This window comes from Pteropus alecto, unplaced genomic scaffold (genome assembly GCF_000325575.1).
Source record: "Pteropus alecto unplaced genomic scaffold, ASM32557v1 scaffold121, whole genome shotgun sequence".
Lineage (NCBI taxonomy): Eukaryota > Metazoa > Chordata > Mammalia > Chiroptera > Pteropodidae > Pteropus > Pteropus alecto.
In genome coordinates this window covers 2,088,841-2,111,276 of record NW_006434369.1, presented here as the reverse complement: position 1 = coordinate 2,111,276, position 22,436 = coordinate 2,088,841, and the positions used below count along the sequence as shown (strand labels likewise).

Here is a 22,436-nt window from a genome sequence, read left to right as displayed (position 1 = left end):
TCACTATTTATTGATGGAAAGTCTCAATCAGAAATGAGAGGTATCAAAATAAAAGAACCTGGAGGAGATAGACACAATTGCATTGAGCACAGGAAAAATTGCAAAAAAAAAACCATTTTATTGATATCCTTGGAGATAAAAAAGAAAAAATTGTTGCATCTCTAAAACAAAATCAGTATGCTGTGAAAAGGAAAATTGGAGAATGAAAGAGAGCTCTTAAATGTTTAAAATAAGGTTTTCAATTAAATTTTTTCAATAAAAGATAAACTCAAGTACATCTTCCAGGAAATGGGACAAAAGAACAAAGATGGAAAATAACAGTGTAAAGGCTTGGAGAGTCAATTCAGTATTTTCAACATTTGAAGGAGAGGCATCCTAGAGAGAGAAAAATGATTTAAATGAACATAAGGAAATTTCCTAGACCTAAAGACCATGAGTCTCCAGATTGTACCCTATATAAATATTTAAATATCCAACACAAAACCTATTATCATAAAATTTAAAATCATCGAAAATCAATTTAACATTCTAAAAGTTTTCAAAAACAGTGGGCAAATATAAAGACATGTGCATCAGATTGAATCTAGACATCTCATCAGCAACCTTGACTGCTTAAAAAGAAAAAACAATCTGAAATTCCAATGGCTAATATTTTTCATTTCGGAGTGCTAGGCACAGCTACATTGTCAATCATGGATTGATACATGTTCAGACATGCTAAGACAAGAACAACAAATTTTTTCTGGTACATCTTTTGATAACATTTCTGAAAGATCCTCCAGCAGAATTAGGGAGACTAGAATGATCAAGAATTAGGAAGACATAGTGTCCAGGAAAAGGGAGATTGAGAAAAGGAAATCAGGGAGTAACCTTACAGCTGGTTCATTATTAAAGCAACACACACAAAGAAAGTAGGAGTAGCATTTCTAGAGGGAAAAAAATGAAACTGGTGAATTATGTAATATACTGAGTGTTTAGAAAATAGTATTGGTTTTTGATAGGTCTGATGGAGTTTCCAGAAAACATTAGCATAGCTACATAGAATATTAAGCAAATTTATTTTTAAAAAGAAGCAGTTATTAACCTGAGGAAAAATTCAGTGTTGTGACCAAGAAAACTTAATGAGAGTATACCAGCTGGCTCTGCAATGAACAATATCTTTGCAGTTGTGTCAATGGAAATATTATTAATTTAACTAAAAATTGTGCAGTGATTATCTAGGGAGAGGGGGGATAAAGAACTAAATCCACATTTGCCTACAAATCAGTAAATGTAGAAAGAGCAGAATAAGCATCTATCTTAAAATATAGAAGGAAGAACAAAGAAAATGAGTTTCTCTTGAGGATGAAAAGGAGCCACTGTTTTTTCATAAGCTTTTAGTATTAGGGCTCTTTAAAACTATTTGCAGTGTCTCTTTCCTAAATATAAAATTTAATTTTAAAAGGAATAATGGTATTTAAAATGTCAAAGAAATAGAATAATTATGGATTATAGTCAACTTTTTACATTTTTGTCTTATTATTTTCTAGAGTTCCTGGAATAACTATTGCTACAGATATTATCTGTGGATTTCCTGGAGAAACAGATCAAGATTTTCAAGAAACAGTGAAACTTGTTGAAGAATACAAATTTCCAAGCCTCTTTATTAACCAATTTTACCCAAGACCAGGAACTCCTGCTGCAAAAATGGAACAAGTTCCAGCACAAGTGGTAAGATATCTATATATATTTTTTTGGTAAAGTATTATATTTAGCCATAAGCTATAAAAATGCATCTGTGTTGCGTACCTTAACACAACTGGCTCATGGTACACCCCTTAAATTACAAAAAATGGGTAGTTTTCCAAATTGGAGTCAGGGCAGGAGAGCTTGGGTGTGTTAAATAACCTTAGGCAATGAAAATATCACCTTTTTTATTCTTTTGAAGAGAAGCTCAGGTGACACTGGGAGTGGGGGGGGAATTTTAACTAATATCTGGTATTTGCTTATGTTTATAAAATAAATCTTTGGATATTTCAAAATAAGGCAACATTTAAATATCAGTGAGAAAAGGAGGCTTCATAGTTACCCTGCTTCTTAAGAGACCCTTTTCATAATTCGTTACCTACTGGGGTGGGTGGTCCCATGGTTTCCTATTTTTCCATTGGATAAATTTGATACTTGTGGTCTATCTGTCTCTCTACTTTAGGTGTGTGCTGCTTTTGCAATGAATATCAATATAATTTCATCCTTACATGTTCATAGATATATTACAGTAAAATGACTTAAGTGTGAAAGTTTGAGATCCAATAAAGGCAAACTTTCCCAGAATGCCCCAGAAATTAATAGTCTTAAATATTTAGTTTCTAGATTCATTGGCTAAAGATGGAAAAATGTAAATAATCCTAAAGAAGAAGTAGATTTTTTTTAACTGAAGATTTTCTACTTTGCCTCTAACAACAACAACAAAAATTGTACCCTGCCATTAATTTTTCTCAAATACTTTAATGATAAATACTAAAAGGAATAACCTAGAGCTTGTTATTGTTTCTCTATTATGCGTATGTGAATATCAAGTATATAACGTAGAGATTCTTATTTCAAAACAAATATATATATTTAAGTTTGTTTTTCCTAGTAATATGGAAGTCAATATCATTCTTTGTTTTCCCAAAATTTTTCTCATTTTTATTTTACAAGTTTCTGTGTATACAAGGATAGAGAATTATTTTGTGGATGATAGACCAATTTATTTTATTTCTAATTTAATCAATAAAGAGCACATTATGACACCATAGATAATTAGCTTTTCATGAACTTAAAAAAGTCAAATTAATTTGTAATTTTTATATCTTAATTTTAATTTTTATTGGGGCATAGTTTACATACAGTAAAGTTCATTCTTTTGAGTGTATATTGTTTGAATTTTGATAAATGTGTTTACTAGTTTAACTATCACCACAATCAAGATATAGAACAGTTCTTTCACCATCCCCCAAAACATCCTCTTTTACATTTTGAAGTCATTTACTCCCTCTATCCCCAGCTTTTGGCACCTGCTAATCTATTGTCCTTATATTTTACTCCGTTGTTTTTTAAACTTTACTTTAATTAAAAATTGTTTGAACTGTAACATACTTCCAGAAAAATGGACAGCTGTACATTTTTATAAAGTGAATACTTCCATGTAATCACCATTCAGATCAAGAAGTAGTAGAACATTATCAGCACCCCAGAGGTTTCCATTATGCCCTTCCCTATACGATTCTCTCCTACTCCCCAGCAGATATCACTAGACCTTTTTCTAAAACCATACATTAGTTTGACCTGTTCTTAAATTTCATATAAATAAAAGAATTCATCAGTGTTTAATCATTTGGCTTTTTTTTTTTTTTTTAACATTATTGGTGAGACTAGTCTGCTTTTGCAAGTAGCTGTAGCTTATCCATTTTCATTGCTATGTAATGTTCTATTGCATGCAAATCCCAGTTTCTTTATCCTACTGCCAATCATAGTCTGCATCTCAGGTGACTTGTGTATACATTAAAATTTGTGAAGTACTGTTCTAGTTCACTAGTCCTCTTCATCTATTTTAAATCTGATGTCAAACCCATCTATGGGATTTCCAATTTTAATTTATTTTTTACTTCTAGAATTATAATGTAATTTTTTTCATAAATTCCAGTTTTCTAGTGAAATTCTTCATATTTTTCTTTGTATTTTTTGAACATTACTCAGTTATCTTAAAGTCCATTCTGAATTCTCCAGTATCTGGACCTAACGTTGGTTTGTTTCTGTTGTTGTTTTTTCCTTGGCTTTGACCATTAGTCTTCTCTTTCCATATAACTGATCATTTCTATTAAATAAAGACCATTGTTAATTTTTTGAAATTGTTTTTCAGTTTTTCCGAGGATTGGTTTATTTCTGGTTTGCCTTACTTTTTGAGTGCAGCCTTGCGTGCTGCGCTCAAAGTGGGGAGCGTTCTGAGTTGCAGCATTTGCCAGTGTCCATAGTGTACTTTCATTGTTGCCAGATTGAAACTACCAATGTGATATTACTGAACATAGAATTGAGAAGAGATGCACACAGTCAGCTCCCATGAGTGGGTATAAAGCTGCATCCCAGATACCACTGACTAGAGCTCTTCAGGGTCTCAGTTAAAATTCTGTAGCAGTTACCAGGGATTTTCTTCATGACAGGTCTTCAACTCTAATTTTTGTCTTCTTACGAACTCATGAGAATTCGTAAGGCTCTGCGTAGTTTCTCAGCTTCTTAGCTTTTGCTTGGCTGCTCAGTCTCCCAGCCACTGATTACAAATCGATAAATGCCTGGAAGGGAAAACTGGCTCCAAATATTGAGCTTATGGACTTCCCTCCTTTGTGGAATCTTGGTCCCTCACATCTTCACTGCCTTGGTAGCTTTTCAGTGTTCAACCAGTACATTTCATAAATTGTATTTACCTTTTCTAATTGTCTTTGGCAAGATATTAGTCTGATACAAGCTAGTTTGCCTTAGCCAAAAGCAGAGCAGAACTCATTGCATCAAATCAGCTTTTAGATACTTTGTTGTTGTTGTTGTAAACATAGTCCTTTAGCATCTTTCTTACATTTTTAGACTTTAGTCACCCAATCATTGTATAGCAGAACCTTTTTTTTAAGACTTTATATTTTAGAGCAGTTTTATGTTAACAACAAGACTGAGTAGGAAATACATGGAGTTCCCATATATTTCTTGCTCACACACATGTTCAGCCTCCCCCAATTCTAACATCCTACATTGGAGTGGTACATTTGTCACATCAATGAACCTACGTTGATACATCGTTATCACCCAAAGTCCATAGTTTACATTATATTTGACTTTACATTACATTACATTTGGTGTTGTATGGTCTATGGGTTTGGACAAATGTATAAAGACATGCACCCAGCGTTGTAGTATCATATAGAATAACTTCACTGCTCTAAAAATCTTTCACTTATTTATTTCTCCCTCTTCCTTAACACTTGGAAACCACTGATATTTTTACTGTCTCCGTAGTTTTGCCTTTTCCAGAATGTCATATAGTTGGAATCATACAGTATGTAGCCTTTTCAGATTGGCTTATTACACTTAGTAATATGCATTTGAGGTCTCTCCATGTCTTTCCATGGCTCTTAAAACAACAGAAATTTATTGTCTCACAGTTTTGGAGACTAGAAGTCTAAAGGTAGGCTTCTAGTCTCTATGGGAATTCTTCCTTGCCTCTTTCTAACTTTGGTGGTTTGCTGGTAATCTTTTTCTTTTGCTTGCAGCTGCATAATTCCAATCTCTGCCTTCATTGTCACATGGTATCCCTGTGTATCTCTGTTTTCACATGGCTGTCTTCTTATGAGGACCCCAGTTATATTAGACACTTATAAGGATCTACCTACTACTCAACTAGTTATATCTGCAATGACTCCGTTTCCCAAAAAGGTGACATTTTGAGGTGAGAGGGTTAGGACTTCAATATGTTTCTTTTTAGGAAGCTATAACGCAATCCATAACAGTTCTCTCATTTCTATGACTATGCTATAGGTAAAACCTGTAACCTGGAAGAGTTTCATTTTTGTAAAGTTCAGAACCTTAAATAAAGAGAATTACATATTAATAATGAAACTTTAGAGAACTACTGTCAAACAGGATATGTGATGTGCACCGAATCATCTTTGTTCTCCTAAATTTATCAAAAATTAACAGTTGTCTACTCTACCTGTTTCAAGTAATTTATGAAGCTGCTTAGCAACTAGACGTCACTAAAATAAGACGCTGCAACACAGCGAATAGCAATTCTTTTTTATCTAATTTATTTCTCATTTCCTTGCCCAAAACAATAAACAATGAAAGTAGAATCTAACCCATTATTGAAAGAAGAGCATAATACCAATTGCTTTCAAACAGCTTTTTATTCTGGCTTTAGAATGTGTCTTAGTGGAAATATATGTGTTTTTTTTTTTTTGATATATTTTATTTCCACTGAAATCAATCCCCTAATAATGTTTTTTAATGACATAAATGACATAAAATAAATAATTTCAGTATACTTTCCCTTTCTTTATAACTACTTTTACATTAATATTGGTATTAATGTAAATAAATTCCAGTGTTTTTAATGTTTTATAGTAGAGCTGTGATCATTGAACTAAATTATGAGTTTTTCTTAATCATTTAAATCACAGAATGGATAAAGCACCATTCAGTTGAGTTTTGCATTTACATATGTGGGAGGGGTGGATTTTTTGTTAATCCTGCTAAAAAAGAATATAACCATCTTAAATTTATAATGAAAATTAATTAGGGAATACATTTTCATGAACAGGATAAACTAATTTTTTTTTGTTAACTCTTGCAAGATTATTAAATATATAAGAGATTTAATAGTGAAATCACCAAAACCAAATGAGACTGACCTTAGACTTTTAGATGAAAGGTCAAATTTGCATGTTTATATTTTCTATTCCATTGAGTCTTCCTTCATTAGTCTTCATTAATCTTAAGTAATTCTAATAGTATGTTTAAATTGTGGCTGAGATTCTTAGTCTGCCTAGAAAAGGTCGCTTAAGTTTAAAAAGTCTTTTGATTCTTAGCTATTAATTCCAGACTTTGTTTTTAAGAAAATTTTGATGAAAAATAATGGCATAATGAAATCTTTATTTTAAGAGACCAATGACTTGAAAAAAAACAAAACTTTTAAGTGACAAGAGTAGCTGTTGGAGTATTCATATTGGTTTAAAATGTTAAATTGTGATAATAAATCCACCTGCTTGCTTGTCTTATGCTTTGGAACCAGAGTATAAAGATCATGTCTTTAAATATATTGTCTTCATGAAAGAATTATAACAGCCTCACCTACAATTTCTAGAATATTTACCCTAAGGATTACAAGGCCACAGTAGACACTTCCTGCCTCAGCCTTGAGGAGTGTGAGTATGTGTTCCAGAGAGGGCTGGAGGGACATCCTTGGGGTAGATAGATACAGGCAGTTTTGATGAAACTATCTACAGTAGATTTCCCTGTGAGAGAGTGAATTTTTGCTGGAGGTGTTCAAACCACTTGGAATAGATGTTGAGTAAGGAGTGTTCCTAACTCACATCCAGAAGTTTATTCAATGACAGATAATGGTGCTCCCAAATCTAGCTGCCTATGAGTCCAGGACATACTTTATTTTAAAAAGCAAAACAGAGAAATACATCATATAGAGAGAATTTTGTCACTTTCTCTAAATATGTCACTTTCTCTAAATTTTGTTGTTTCTCAGTATGATCCTAAAATTTAACAACTCAGTATTTTAGAGAATATCAAGTTTCCTTAATGGAAGAGATCCTGACACTTTTATATTACTAGGTAACATAATTTCATTATTTACAGTCTCTGATTTTCAAATTAAACTTTCTTCTTTGGGGGAGAGGAAAAAAAATATTTTCAAGAGTTTTTATACTCTAAATTGTTAAGTACATTTTATTCTAGATTGATTCCCAAACACACATAAAGGGAAGACCCCCTTTTTTTAAAAATTCCTTTCTATTTTGACTTTTTTTAAAAGAAATATTTTGGGATTTTCATGCAGTTCATTGTATTTGATCCCTTCAGTTGGTCTTTTTAATTTCTCATTTCTGGACGTGCCATTTCTTTTTATTTTCATTTTTCATAGTTGTTTTTTTCTGGCCGTAGTTCTGTTGTATATAGGTTTCAGCAGATCACTTAACAGTGTCTTTCATGATGACCGCAGTGACAGCGACATAGGGAAGTGGGAGCTAGATTATAATCCAAATGGAAGGTTGGGTTTTAATACAGGTGGTGTTCACTTTATAAATATGTTAATAAATATGTTGGGCTAAATATGTTATCTCCATTTCCTAATCCTTTCACCTTTTATTATAAATCTGATGACTTTCCATTTATAATCAATCGACTTACTTTTCCTGGAACATGAACTAGTAAAACTATAACATAATTAAATTAGTTTTTTTATGGGGCTCAAAATGGCAGCAAACAGACCCCTCTGTGGTTGAGAGAATAGAGGGCCCCCCCAAAGACGTCTACGTCCTAATCCTCAAACCTGTAATGTGTTACCTTACATAGTAAAAAGGGCTTTGCAAATATGATTAAGTAAGTTGTTTGAAATCAGGAGATTATAATCGATTATCTAGGTGAGTTCAGTGTAATCAAAAGAGTTCTTAGAAGAAGGACACAACAGATTTAAAGGTAGAGGAGAGAGATGAGGGGACAGAAGCAGAGATTAAGGACAGGTTCACGAGAGAATGCTGGTAGCCTCTAGAAGCTGGAAAAGTCAAGGAACAGGTTCTCCCCTAGAGCCTACAGAAGGAACACAGCCCTGCCAATACTTTGATTTCAGACCATAAGACATATTTCAGATATCTGACCTTCAAAATTGTAAGATAATAAATGTATGTTGTTTTAAGCCACTAAAGTTGTGATAATTTGTCACTGCAGCAAAGGAAACTAATATACTAACTATGGACTATTTTGATCTGAGAGCATTGTCTGGCTTTTTGAGACAGCTAAATTAATTGATCTTTTAGCTCATTATGCTACTCAGGGTTTGCAGTGCCACTAGATGACACATGTTTGTGAAAACTGATACTTGATGCTACCCAACACGCACAATAATCTTTAGGCCTAATTATAATAATGACATAACAAAAATAATAGTAAGAATTAATGGTTATTTGGCAATCGGTATGTGTTAGACATTGTTCTGAGCACTTCATATCTGTTACCTAATTTCATTCTCACAGCTTTGAGAAATAAACACCATTATTATAGTTATTTTGCACATGAGGAAACAGACTCAGTAATGAATTACCTTGCTTAAGAAAAGTTCTTGTCTCTCTCCATTCTTATGTCTTGCCATTCCCTCGAACATGCTTGATGCTCCCACAACGCTTGGCTGTTTATAGTCCTCTCTGTGTCTCTGTATTCATCTCCTCTGCTTCCAATTCCCTAGAGGGAGCAGCATGTGAAGAAACCTGGGAATAAAGAGAACATGGAACATTAAGTATAAAATGCATGATATTTAGAGTGGTAAGGTATGTTGCAGCTTCTTCCTTGTTTTTGGAGCAGTGGAGGGCAACCTGCAAGTATAGTTATTGTCAATGAATAAGTCAGGAGCTATAGGGAAAGCTTAGCCTAAGTTGCCCTTATAAGCCATGTTAAATAGCTTTAGACTGTCCTATGGGAAGTTGGGAGCTACTGGATAGCAGTGATTGTGTGTTTTTGTTTTTGAAAGCTCCTTGTAGGTGTAGTGGAGTGGGAATAAAAGAGTCAGAATGCCCAATCAGGAGATCGTACAAGACAGGTTTGGAGACTAACAGGTGGATTTTAGAAATCTATGTGACTTATTCCTGAGACCTTCAATAAATATTCTTCTTTTGGACTTAATTGTTCTAAGTCCTAGACTTAGCTGCATGTCAGCAAAGTTATTCTGTGTTCAGTGGAGAATACTCTACCTAAGGTCACTTAATTGGCTTTTGATGGACTCAACATATCAAGAATAGTAGGCCAGAAGATCTTACAAGGACCTTTGAACATGCCTAAAATTTTTGGGCATCACAACTTGTTTCTGCCTTTACTCCTGCTGGTACAGTTGATGTTCTATTTTCTAATGTTCATGAGATTTCTCCTGAACCAGGCCTAGGCCTCTGTTACTTAAAAGGAGAAATGCCAACCTCTCCAGACCCCTGCCCTTGTCTACTTTCTGAACCTCCTCCCACATGATTTTATCTCTACCCAAACTGTTTCTACATGGCAGTTCCAGGATTGGCTCTTTCCTTGTAGCCTCCTTATCTTTCTTTGTATTTTTGTTTTTCTAAGCACCATAAGATAAGCTTATCGTGTGTGTGTGTGTGTGTGTGTGTGTGTGTGTGTGTGTGTGTGGTGTGTGTGTACCTATAGAAGTCTCTGGATTTGAGAACATTTGAAGAATTTTTCTTTTTTTTAATCCTTTTTAAATGGAGCATTTCCCTTTTGTCCTACTCTCACACTAAAAGACTAAGAGAATGATATTGTTTGGAGCTTTGAAGAATGTGAAAATAACAAGAATTATTAAGTCTCATCTGTGGAGAGGGACATTTGCCAATGTTGATAATACCTTAGCCTTGCCAGCATTATCAAGCTTTTTGGTTGTCTACCATCTTGAACCTGAAATGTTGAAGAATTTAACGAATGTAATTAATTTAGAATAAACCAAAACAGAATATCTTGTTGAAATCTCACGATTGAAAAGAAGTGCTCTTTCTAAGAAGGAAGTGCTCTCAGGATGGAAGACATGCGTGTGGATGTGGGTTGATGCCGTAATGCTGTTCTCAGCACACAGGAACCTGTACACGGGACCCAGTGAAATAGTGCAGAAGAGAGGCTTCATTGGTGAGACCTCTCTTAGTTTTACTGCCACGGGTGACTTTTTTTAAAGAGCTCAATCCTAAATTCTCTGAGCTTGAATCATTCTTTCAGAAAATCCCAACCTTCTCTTCATGTGCCCTCATTGCTCCCCCTAATTTTCTGCCCTCTGAATCTGACCTCTTCTCTGCCTGCCTGCCACAGAGCACCGCCTAACTTTTTATTAAGTCCTGACGTGATGTTGATGAGCTGAATTATCACGTAAATCAACTTCGTGTAACCGAACCCATAGGATAAGACATGATTAGACATGTGTAGACTATAACTCCAGGATGGAGCCGTGGTTTTTTGGGATTGGTTTCTGTTCAGGATGGTAAAGATAAGAAAAGAAAAATACAGATTTTTGTTGCTACCTAAAGCCCTTTCATATGACTCTTCTGCTAATTACATGCCATTGCAAGAAAAAACTAGAGAAATTAAGTACATTTGCCCAAGGTTACATGACTATTAAAATAACCCAACTTTAGGACCATGAAGATAAGATTTGAGAGCCGTGAGTTCAATGATAGCAGTCTTACTTTGTAGTTTGTGGTGAACCTACACAAAATGTTTTTGTTTTTTTTTTTTTTGAAAGAAATCTGTAGAAAAATTACACTCAACTCGTTTTCTTACGATTGTTTAATTTTTTTGCTTTCCTTTGGCACTTATTTTTATTCTGCTTCTTTTATGAATTTATAATTACCAAAATAGTAAGATATATGGATATAAGTTCTCTCAGATGGTGAATGGTAGTGGGTACTAGGGTTGAGAAGGACTGAGTGAATTTTTATTAAATAAAGAGAATATAAATTCTATCTTTTGGAAAGTCATCTTTATTATATTTCAATCGAACTTTTTTCAGTGGTGATTGCATGCCTTGTTTTATATAAGTTTTAGAAAAATTGCAAGGCTCTACATAATTCTTTTATGCCTTTCCTATGAACTTGATTTATTAAAATTATAATATTCAATTTGAACTCACTTTTTATTACCTTAATAACAACTTGAGAAATGAGTAGACTCTTTGGAACAACTTCTAAAGATAAAGAACCTTATAATGATCTATCTTATTTTTTGATCTTATATTATTGTCTTCTATAACTATGATTCAGTAATAACTCCATATTTATAACCTTCTAAGGGACTTAAAAGTGTAATTCCAAGTATTAGAGCCAATGTTAAGTGTGTATTTGGGTCGATAGCATATATCTGGTAAGTTAACTTGACACTTCTAACTCTTGCCTCATGGAACCATGTTTATTTCATTATTAAGGACTAAAGTCAAGTATGAGCAGATAAGCATTTAAATGGATAAGAGTGTACTCTACTAATTATGTTCTCTCTATAATCCTATATCTAAGACAAATGTCCTGATCCTTTATTTTTATACTCATAAAAAAATACCTTTATAAAAGTTGTATATAAGATTAGAAGTTATAAGGGCAGGAAAACGAAACTTCCATTGTTTGAATGTTAATTTTTGCCAGAAACAAACATAGCCTGTGCTTTTCATGTACTTTGTCTCAGTTATTCTTCCAACAATACTTTCAGCCTCCTGGTATTATTTTTCACTTTACAGATGAATTAACTAAGCCTCAGAGAAATTAAGTACATTTGCCCAAGGTTACATGACTATTAAATAAAATGCCTGAGATTTAGAGTCCATTCTTTCTTTTTCCTCCATGCTCTTATAAACAGAAGAATAAATATCCTAGAAATTCAAAATAATTTTAGAATATTTGGACCAAAAAAGTATTAGTTTCTAAAGTTGTTTTTTTATTATAGCAATTTTTTTAACTTATAGGCCCTAGAAAAATTTTAAACTTCTTAAAAATGATTTTAAACTTATAGAACAGTTGTAAGAATAGAATATTTCCAATATACCCTTTCCCAGGATTCATCAGTTTAACATTTTCCCTAAATTCGCTCTTTCTCAAGAGATACATAGACATAAACATAGATATTTTTCCCCTGAAAAATTTCAAAGTAGATTACAGACATCAGATTACAGATTACAGACTTTAATATTTAGTGTGTATTTCCTAAGAATGAGTATCTTATGTAACCACAATATTGTTATCAAATTCAGAAAATTCAACATTGATACAATGCTTTATCTAATCTACAGTTCACATTCTAATTTTGTCAAGAGTACCAGTAATCTACTTTATAGCTGTTGTTTTTCTAATGTAGGACTCAGTTCAGGATTAGGTCTTGTATTTAATTGTTATAGTTCCTTAGTCTCCTTTATTCGAAACTGTTCTTCCACTTTCCTTTATCTTTCATGATTTTTGAAATTTTTAAAGAATACTGGCCAGTTATTTTATGGGATGTCCCTTAATCTAGGCTTGAGTTTTCCCCATGATTAGATTTATGTTATATATTTTGCCCTGTTATACTAAATAAATGATGCTGTGACCTTCTTGGGATTTGACATCTAGAGGCAAATGATGCCCTTTGTCCCTTATTGATGATATTAATTTTAATCATTTGGTTAAAATATTTTTTGATTTCTCTACTATATAGTTATCCATTTCCAACATAATTTTTAATCACAAGTATTTATTTGAATCATAGAAGGAAGAAAAAGTAGACTTTGAAAATTCAAAAATCTTAGCGGTTTATTTCACACTTTCAAATTTACAATGGCTTGAACTGCCACAATTATGTACTTTAAAGATTTTTCTCTTCTTAGTCTTAATCTATTCACAATCTTTGAATTACTTTTCACAGTTTTTAATCCTTAGACTATATATATATCTTTAAAAAGGTACTCTAAATTGAGTGTGGCGACTCGAAACTAAAATTAGAAAGGCAAAAATTTATTTCATTGAAGTGCCTGAATATTTACACAGCAGTTAGTACATGTAAAACTTTCATCCTCAAAAACTTGTCTTAAGTCCAGAGGAGCTAGGAAAACTCATGGATGAAATATCTTTAATTTTTAAGGGAGGTTCATAGGTCATGAATGTGATGTTTCTTCTGGAATACTGTGACATTCACTCACCAACTCTATCTGGTTATTACTCAGTGTCAAGGCATACCGTTGGAGTAAAAATACTTTGTATGTATTCTATATTCCTTTACTGCCTTTCCTCTAGACCTTTGTTATCTGTGAAACCACAGCATAGCCTCTCGAACTCATTTGAAGACAAACAAATATAAAAAGGTGGAGAAAGAATTTTAGTTGGTTCTGGAATCAAGCACAAAAACTTGATTGATATCACTGGGACCATTACAGAGTTAATGCAAAACGATAATTGATGGATCTCCTCTCAATTAACCTCATGTTAAATCAGCAGAGAACCTCAGGAGCCCTCCTCATTCTTATGAAGTTAACCAAGAATCAGTCAAATGCTATTAAAATGAAAAGCTGTGTGTTCTCCAAAGGCTTAAAAGTTTTTCCAAACAGATAATTTGTCAAATACCTGAAATGCTATCCCATTAAGGAGCCTAAAGACCACTGCAAAGTAGTTTAATTTGATTTTATTTTCTGTTAGCATCCAGAGTTATACAGGGGCAGATTGGAAGTGGGAAGAAAACTCTGCTGACACTTCTCACCCATATACAGTAACCACCGCAGTCCTAGTGCCCATAATGACCAAAAACATGGCTTTGGGGAGTAATTTAAGTCTCCTGATCACTTTGACAGTCAGAACTACTGCTATGTTAAAAATCATTGTTAAAACTACAGTTAGGATAATATTAATTAATTTACCTAGTATCTAATAAGCCTCTCTATGCAAGGGCCTTAGCTGGTTGCTACACCATATAGCAAGAGGACTCTTTTAAGTGTTCCTTACTTTCAAGTTGCATATAATCTAGAAAGGAAGAGAAAGATGATGTAAATAGCGATGATACAAGGCAGTGTGTCTCAAATGTTATGAGTGACAAATGGTTGTTAAAACTTGGAAGCTCGTGAGCGAGATGATCAAGATCACTGTCCAAAAAAATAACTTTTAAGTTTAGCTTTTCACTATATGAAAAATATTAGAAATGAGGTACAATTTGTTTCTAGAAAATGATAAGAAGTCTAGTTCTTCTAAAACTCTTTTTCACTAGAGTTTGTAGTGAATAATGAGAAAGACCTTTACCCCAGGTAGTTTGGGGCTCGTCAAGGGAATTCTGACTATAATCACATCCAGACTCACAACCTTCTTTGCTCTTGGGACTGTTTTTAGATAATGATCACAAATTGAGCCATCAGAAGTACATCTATATTTCGTAGGCAACATCTACTGTTTAGATGTTTTTGAGCAAGGAAGTGATACAATTTCAGAGGTATTATAGGAAGGTGAAATTAGGAACAAATACAAGGAACAATATGGAGAAAGGCTGCGGGCAGGAATTGAGAGGGTAAGGAAGTAGTATGGCCATGAGATCAAGAGGTTTAAGTTTTGGAGGCAAATAAGAGAGTAGGCAGGAAAGTATGAACAAGAGAGACCGAAGGCAGAGAAGAGTCCTATGACTTGTAAACTCAATGATACTGGTAGTTTCTACCTTGTATAGTGCTCATCAGGTGCCAGCTACTTTTTTGGCGCTTTACATATATTGATTCATTTAACCTTCACATCAACCCTAAGTAATAAATGCTATTATCCCCATTTTACAGTTGAGGAAACTCAGGCACAAAGAGTATATAAATAACTTACTCAAAGTCACACAGCCAGTGGTAGAGTTAGGATCCAAAACCAAGCATTCCGTCTCTATACTCTGCTTCCTAGCCACTCTATAATAAACTCTAGTGGCAAGGGAGGAAGAAAAGCAATGCCTAAAATAAAACTCTAAAAGACTTAATTTAAACACAGAATCCTCCACTTCTATTTTAAATGTATGGAATTTTAGAGCCAAAATTTTGTTCATTTAAAGGCAAAATGCTTTAAACAGCATGGCAACTTTAAAGATGTAGGAATCTGTGCTCACTGAGGCTTGGCGAGGTAAAGTTATTTACCCAGAGCTTTATCCATGGTTGGGCCAAAATGAGAAAGAGGACAGGGGTCCGTAGGCTGTTCTAAGGAGTGTCTTAAGTGTTTAGGGTCAGTCTCTGGCATTGAATCTCTAGCCTGCTGCCAGGCATCCCTCTTTGCCTTCCCAACAGTTCCCATGTTTTCTTTCACCCCAAAAGCAACTTCAAGTAAGATCCAGAGTTTAGGCTCTTCCTCGCTATGCCCAAACTCCTTTTCACTTTGACTCTCTTGCTAATCCCTGTTAAAAATAGGAGAAAAACAGAATGAAAACTTTGAAGACATTTACAAGGGTTAAAAAATATTATAGTCACTCACCTTTAATATTTAACTATCTTTCTAGATCTAGATGTCATTGTCCTAAAAATTTTTAATGGAAACATGTATGTATCAAGTATTAATTAAGATGGTATCCTGAGCCTCTGTGGCCTGCTGACTCTCTTGCCTCTTAATTAGTATGATATTCCTTAACTTGATTCTGTCTGTCCACTTATCCTTCCATAGGTCTTGTTAACTCTTTCCTTTCAGCATCTAGGCCTAACAAAACAAAGAGCAGCATAAACTGAATAAAATTGTAGACAAATTGTGGGCCTGGTACCCTTGATGCCAAATATCATCAGAAATAGAATGAGATGGGGAACAATGTTTGTTTTTTAGAACTCTCCTAAGGGAAAGGGACTATATGTAGATTATAACTAAAACTTTGAGAAGTCACCTGAAATGGGACTTCAGACTCCCAAAGCATATGCTTATAACTGCCTTTTAAAGAGGGAGCACCTAGTTCACTTCAGGTCTTTTGATTTGCTAAGTGGAGTGACAAGCTAAGACACCACTCTTCATGTTACTGTCTTCTACTCCACCCGCCCATAGTGTGCTCAGCTGGTTCTTTCAAAACACCAAATATTTAAAGACTGTTGGTCCCCCAGGTGCCAAATGAGTAGTTTACAAGAGACTTTCATCTATCCTTAATTCAAGGTCAATGGTTCTTAACGTTTTTTGAGAATCTGATTTTATATATGTGTATAAAATATTTATGACACACACATACTCTTCCCAGAAAAAAGCAAAAATGCCTCAAAATGTGAATATGTTTTTGGAGTACATAGGTATTCTAAAGCCATCCTGATAAGAACCAATGTGCATAGTGATTTGTGTCACCTGACTGGCTTACAATGTCCTGTCCACAGCAGAACAGCCACCTTAGGACATTTTTTTATAGACATAAGACACCAACAATGAATGCTTATTGAATGGATTGAATGGAATGAGAGATTAATGAGTAAATATAGGCTGACCACATAATTGCTGAAGAAGCTGGATAAAGACACTAATTTTGACGAATTGGTTCATTCATGAGAACAACATACTGAACATCTGGTTAGTGGATATGCTTCATATAAACCTAACAGAGAAAGACGGGTTAAGAACAAAGATACTACTTTGAGAATCTGTGCTCACGGAGATCTGGGACAGGACCAAAAAGAGAACACTGCAAGACGAATGCAGTGTGACCTGAAATGGGAAATGAATTCACAAAAGCAGTTTTACAAATGGCACTTCAATACTGTTGAAAGAACACACATGACCTAGATTAAATAATTGGTTAGATTATTTTTTTTATTGTTTGGAGTTTGGGGGGGTGTGGCGATTCTAGCAGAATGTAATCATTTATAATGAAAAAAATACAGCCTAATTCCAAACAACCAACTTAAAAGCAAGTTAAAGAGTATAACTTGTTTAAAAGTTAGGAACTACATTTATTTATTAATTTCTCCATATAGGAAAGTCTATATAATTATAGTTATTACATAGCTGAATTCTGGATGGCATATATATGATATAATTATATTGGGAAGTGGAGATGGGAAATATACACGTAAATGAGGTGGCAGAGAAAAGAATGAAAGCTCATCTTCCATACTGAGAATTCAATAGATAGTGTCTAATATACTAAAAAGTTAGGAATAGTAATAAATTTAGCAATATGGTCATATAAATACCAAAAGAATAAACTAAAAGAATTGAACTTAGTTACTTCTAAGGAAACTGGGAAGCTCTGTTGAGCTGGTTGACTCTTTTAGATTGCATGCATATGTAACTGATTTTGGCAAACAACTGAAAAAATAAGCTAATGCCTCAGGGGTGTTAGTATTAACAGAGTTGCTAAAACCAAACAACATACCCCCAAAAAGACTACACCAAGGTAAATTTTCCAATCTACAAACTTGTTTAAGTCCACATGAGTATAATGACCTAGGAGGATGCAGACACTGAAAAAGAAAAAAGAATGTGTAGCATTTTTCTACAATTAATAGATTGATAAAGAAGTTCCAACATTGCTCTGAAAAATTTTTTTAAATAAAGAAGTTATGATCATTTGCTTTTGGTGATAGAGGAAGCCAGCAGATCTAGTTACTGGGTGAAAGGAAGTTGGTTACAGCTGACCCCTGAACAACATGGGGGGAAGGGATGGAAGGGGCCTCGACTCCCTTACAGTAGAAATATGCGTATAACTCAACTCCCCCAAAACTTAATTACTAAGCCTACTGAAGTCTTTTGGATAACAGTCAGTTAACACATAGTGTATGTTATGTGTATTATATATTGAATTCTTACAATAAAGTAAGCTAGAGAAAAGAAAATATTAAAATCATAAAGAAGCAAATACTTTCACAGTATTTACTGAAAAAAATTGTGTATAAGTGGACTCGTGAACTTCACACCTATGTTGTTCAAGGGTCAGCTGTAATTGCTGATAAAATGTGTAGTGCAAACATTCAGTAAACCTTTGAGAGAATGGATGAATGCTTATCATTAAACTATAGTTATGAGCACTTTGAAAATATAAAGCACTATATGAAGGTCAAGAAAATGTTTGGATATTGACATTGATTAAAGTTTCTGTAAGCATAACTCATTAATGTTATCACAGCCAGGTACTTTATTCAGGTTTGTCTAAGACACTTGTCATTTTGCAGCTGAAACATGCATGCATGTTAAACCTACGGGCCTTTTTTATCAAACACCTTAGGAGCCTCTTCCAGTGAAAAAGCCGAAAGCATACAATGTGAATGGCAGGGTCCTTTACTGCTTAGCTCTTTTTTTGCTGAAGAGGAAAGGCAAGGAAAGAGAAGTAGAAGATGAGAGATTAACGTGGATGTGAGGGCAGTATCCCGAGGCAGACGGACAGGCCTTCTCTAAGCCCTGAGAATATGCTTCCAGTGATGCTCACAGACCCGCTAAGAATGGAGAACCCAGTTGATGAGATAGCAGTACTTCAGCCCCCAGGAAGGTCTGTGGTGGTGTACTTAGTTGAAGCATCACATTCTACCTAATTTCTCATTATTTAAAATTGTCAGGTTTGTCATCTGGTACCCACAATCTGGGCATTTTTCCCTTACTATGTGAACATGAGTTAATTTCTCTGAAAGCTATTCTGAATTATATATAACAAGAGTTGTCTCAAGTGTTAGAATGGGCACAAGGTACACCTCAGCTACTTCATGTTCTTCCTGCCTTGGGCTTAATGTGCTTTCCGAGGACCTCAAACACTGTCCCTCTTCCCACATCCCTATACACATATGTTCCTGTACCCTTCCTGCCAGTGGCTGAAAATATTGCTTGCTTAGAGCCCACCTCGGAAATTTTCATCCACTGGCTATCTGTGCAGTTACCTTGCTCTATAACATAAAAAAAGAATTGACTGATTTCTAGAGTGACATGAGGACGAAAGCATGGAGAAGATTGAGCTGTATATTAAATTGTCTTCTCGTTATCAGATAAAGACTCCTTTATCGTAAAGGCCAAAGATAAAAAAGAAAATGTGTATGCTTAATATATGGAACAAAAAATAAGTCTATTTTTGACGTAGTACTTGAGGAGAAGATAGGTCAAAAAGCCCAGCCACCCCTGAAATGAATTTTAGATTCTTATTATTAGTGTGATGGGATAGAGGGAGATATCAGTGATGATTGCATTGCTGATAGAAATGATTTTTACAGTAGGTGCTAAATTAGATGTAGAAAGTAGGAGCGTTATCAAACCTACATTGTCATGTCTGACCTTCCAGGTCCCAGTCATGGAATCATAATAAAAACGAGTTGTGGGCTTATCTAGAGATGCAGCAATAACTGACACAGAACAATTTTCAAGCTTCTCTTCAAATGGGGTGACACCAGGGTTATTCAGGGTCATAAACGAGATGCATTGGTTCTGATCAGTTTTTAGAACTGTATAGCAGCTTATCTGTGGGTCAGAGAAATTTAGTTTTTTCCATTCTTTTTCATCATTTTACCCCTTGGGGGCTGTGTGGATTAGCCTCTGGAACCTGGTCTGAGGCTCTGAGCATTAATAGAGTTTGTGCAGAGCCACACCATACAATTCTGTATTTCACAATGTTGAGTTCCCAAGCTCATCCTCACTGACTGTTAGATATAGTTAAGGCACATTACCATCTCTTTATAAATAAATAAATAAAAGGAAGAGAAATACATAATGACAATAGAGAAATACATAAAACTCCAGGATGTTAATTAGAAAAACCCATACTGCATTTATTTTGTCCACTTCCAAAATATTACTCTCAATTACATCTCTAATATGACTCCCTACTTTTGATTTTTATTTAATTGTATAATGTCTTTACTAAAATAATTTACAGATGTCAGACATGATTACTAAGCAAGCAGGAAAAAGTTAAATAAAACCAATTGTTTCCAGCCTCTCCCTAATTTCAGATAATTTATAACATAGTAAAACTTTGAAGACAAAAATAAAAACTGTCATACATAGAAGCACATTTGTTGCCCCACACAATTTGCTGGTTGTGATGATAGGACAGACTTCGAGAGTTTTAACTGCTAATCCTTCTAAAATATCACTGTGAGAATAGTTATCTTGTCATGTGTCGAAGGACTTTTAAATTTTAGAAATAACAGTGAAACCTTTTCATGAATGAGTAATATTTATATTTATGAATTGGTCTAGATGTACTAAAATGGTGTGAAAGAAAATTTAATAGGAATTTGATTAAAACCTTTTTTCTTTGTCAAACTGCTTAGCTTCAAAGTAACCAAAGGGAGGAGGACTTTGGTGGGAACATAGTGTTTATTTTCATTCTACTAAGTGTTTGGTATGTTATAAAAACTAGTGTCTAATATATGGGGAGCAAATCAGGAATCTATATTCTGAGCTATTACTGGTTGTTTTATTTACTTGTTTATTTTTAAGGTAAGCGTAATCCATGTTATATAGCTGTTGATTTTGTCCTTTCCTAATATTCTTATATACAGTAAAAGATACTGGATACTGTCATTTCCCTATCCTATATATAACCTGTTAGAGGAAGGAGCAAGTTTTATGAGAGAAGGCAGACATGTTGAAAAAATTTATGCATAAAACATAAATTAACTCAAAAGCAAAATCCCATGGGAAACAAGTTTCAAATTCTGGAGTTTTTATAATTATCTTGAAGTACCAGTTATAATTATAAAAATAATTTCAACATAAAATAAATTTGCATTTGATTTAGTAATCTATAAGAATCATAAACAGGTCATTCATTGGCACAGGCGCTTGGCGAGCAGTATTAATACTAAATATTAATACCCAGAATTTTTGAAGTTCATTCAGCAAACATTTAAGTACTAACTGTGTGCCTGGTTGCTGGTTGAGTATAGTAATTGTTTATTCTCCCAAAAAGCTTGTTAGCCTTGTTTGGCTTGCTTTCTCTCTCACCAGGGCTTAGTGTGGTCCCTGCAGCATAATGGACATGTAGTAAGTGTGTCAAATGAATTAATGTGTCATTCAATGACTAAGTTTTAGAGCTCAGAGAATGTATTTTAGATACAGAGAGTGAGAATAGAGACAGAAAAAATTGGTTGGAAGGCTCTTATGTGGAATCAGAATAGCAGCTGACTGTCTACTCACAGAGGAATGACCAAGGGGTACCAAGATGGCTGGAGTGCACAGGTGGTATTCACATTGCTCAGGGCCAGTGAGTGGATTAATATAAGGTGGGGAGCAAGAGTCTGTAGAGAGAATGAAGGACAAAGGAATGGGAAACTGAGGTTACTAAAGTTGAAGTGTTGTGTCATGAATTGAGAGCCTGGCGGGAAAAGTTTACTTGCGTGGATAGTTTGAGAGACTAGAAGGCTCAGGGAAGGTAAAACCAAAGTGTTGTGGGACTTTGGGGTGGCAGCATTTATTGAACAGCTTCCATATGCAAGGCACAAAGAGGTGTTGGCACACAGTGAAAGTGGTAGAGATCTGTGCAAGCACGTAGTTAAAAAGGTCCTTTCTGTTTGGGAGAATCCAGTGTGAGAGAGGTGATCTGTGAACTGGACTTTTCAGAACGAATTTACTACATGGAGATGGTAAGGGAGGTATTCCAGGCAAAAGGGGTAGCATTCACAATATGTGGACTTAAGGCAATGCAGAATCTTTCAGGAACAAAACATTGTCTTTGGTGTTGGTGGGGAAAATGTGGACAAGCCCTAATGCAGTACTTGAGACTTGATTCTCTGAGCATTAGAGAGTCTTTGAAGGTTTTTAAAGAGGAGAGTGACATTAGATGACCATGCACTAGAAAACCCACTCTGGCTTAACTATGGAGGTGGGTTTAGTCATGATTCTAAACCCTGGCTTCAATTTAACATCACCTGGACAGATATTAAAAATTTCAAATCCTAGGCTGCAGTCCAGATTAATTAAATCAGAATCTATGGCAGTGGAACTCAGACATCAGTATTATTTAAATCCCCAGGTGATTCCAATGTGCAACCAGAGTTGCACACCAATGGTTTAGAGTAGGGGTTGGCAAACTCTTTCTGTAGAAGGCCAGACAGTCAATATTTTGGGCTTTACAGGACATACAGTGTCTGTTGTAAGCATTCAGCCCTGCCATTATGGCACGAAAGCAGCCACAGAAAATACAGGAAAGAAAGAGCATGGCTGTGTTCCAATAAAACTTTACAGAAATTCAGATTTCATATAATTTTCACATGTCACCAATAAGCCTTGTTCTGTGTTTTTTTTTTCCCCCAGCCTTTAAAAAATGTAAAAAGAAATCACAGA

At 34.6% G+C, this 22,436-nt stretch overlaps 1 protein-coding gene across 10 annotated transcripts in view; it reads left to right on the top strand.

The window, feature by feature from the left end:
- The window catches only part of CDKAL1 (CDK5 regulatory subunit associated protein 1 like 1), a 567,467-nt gene that overhangs the window by 418,489 nt on the left and 126,542 nt on the right, over positions 1-22,436 (top strand). For all 10 annotated transcript variants that reach the window (XM_006909233.3, XM_015587298.2, XM_015587300.2 and 7 more), the window contains one exon: positions 1,530-1,710. In XM_006909233.3, coding sequence (XP_006909295.1) covers positions 1,530-1,710 — 181 coding nt within the window. The remainder of the gene's footprint in view (positions 1-1,529; positions 1,711-22,436) is intronic.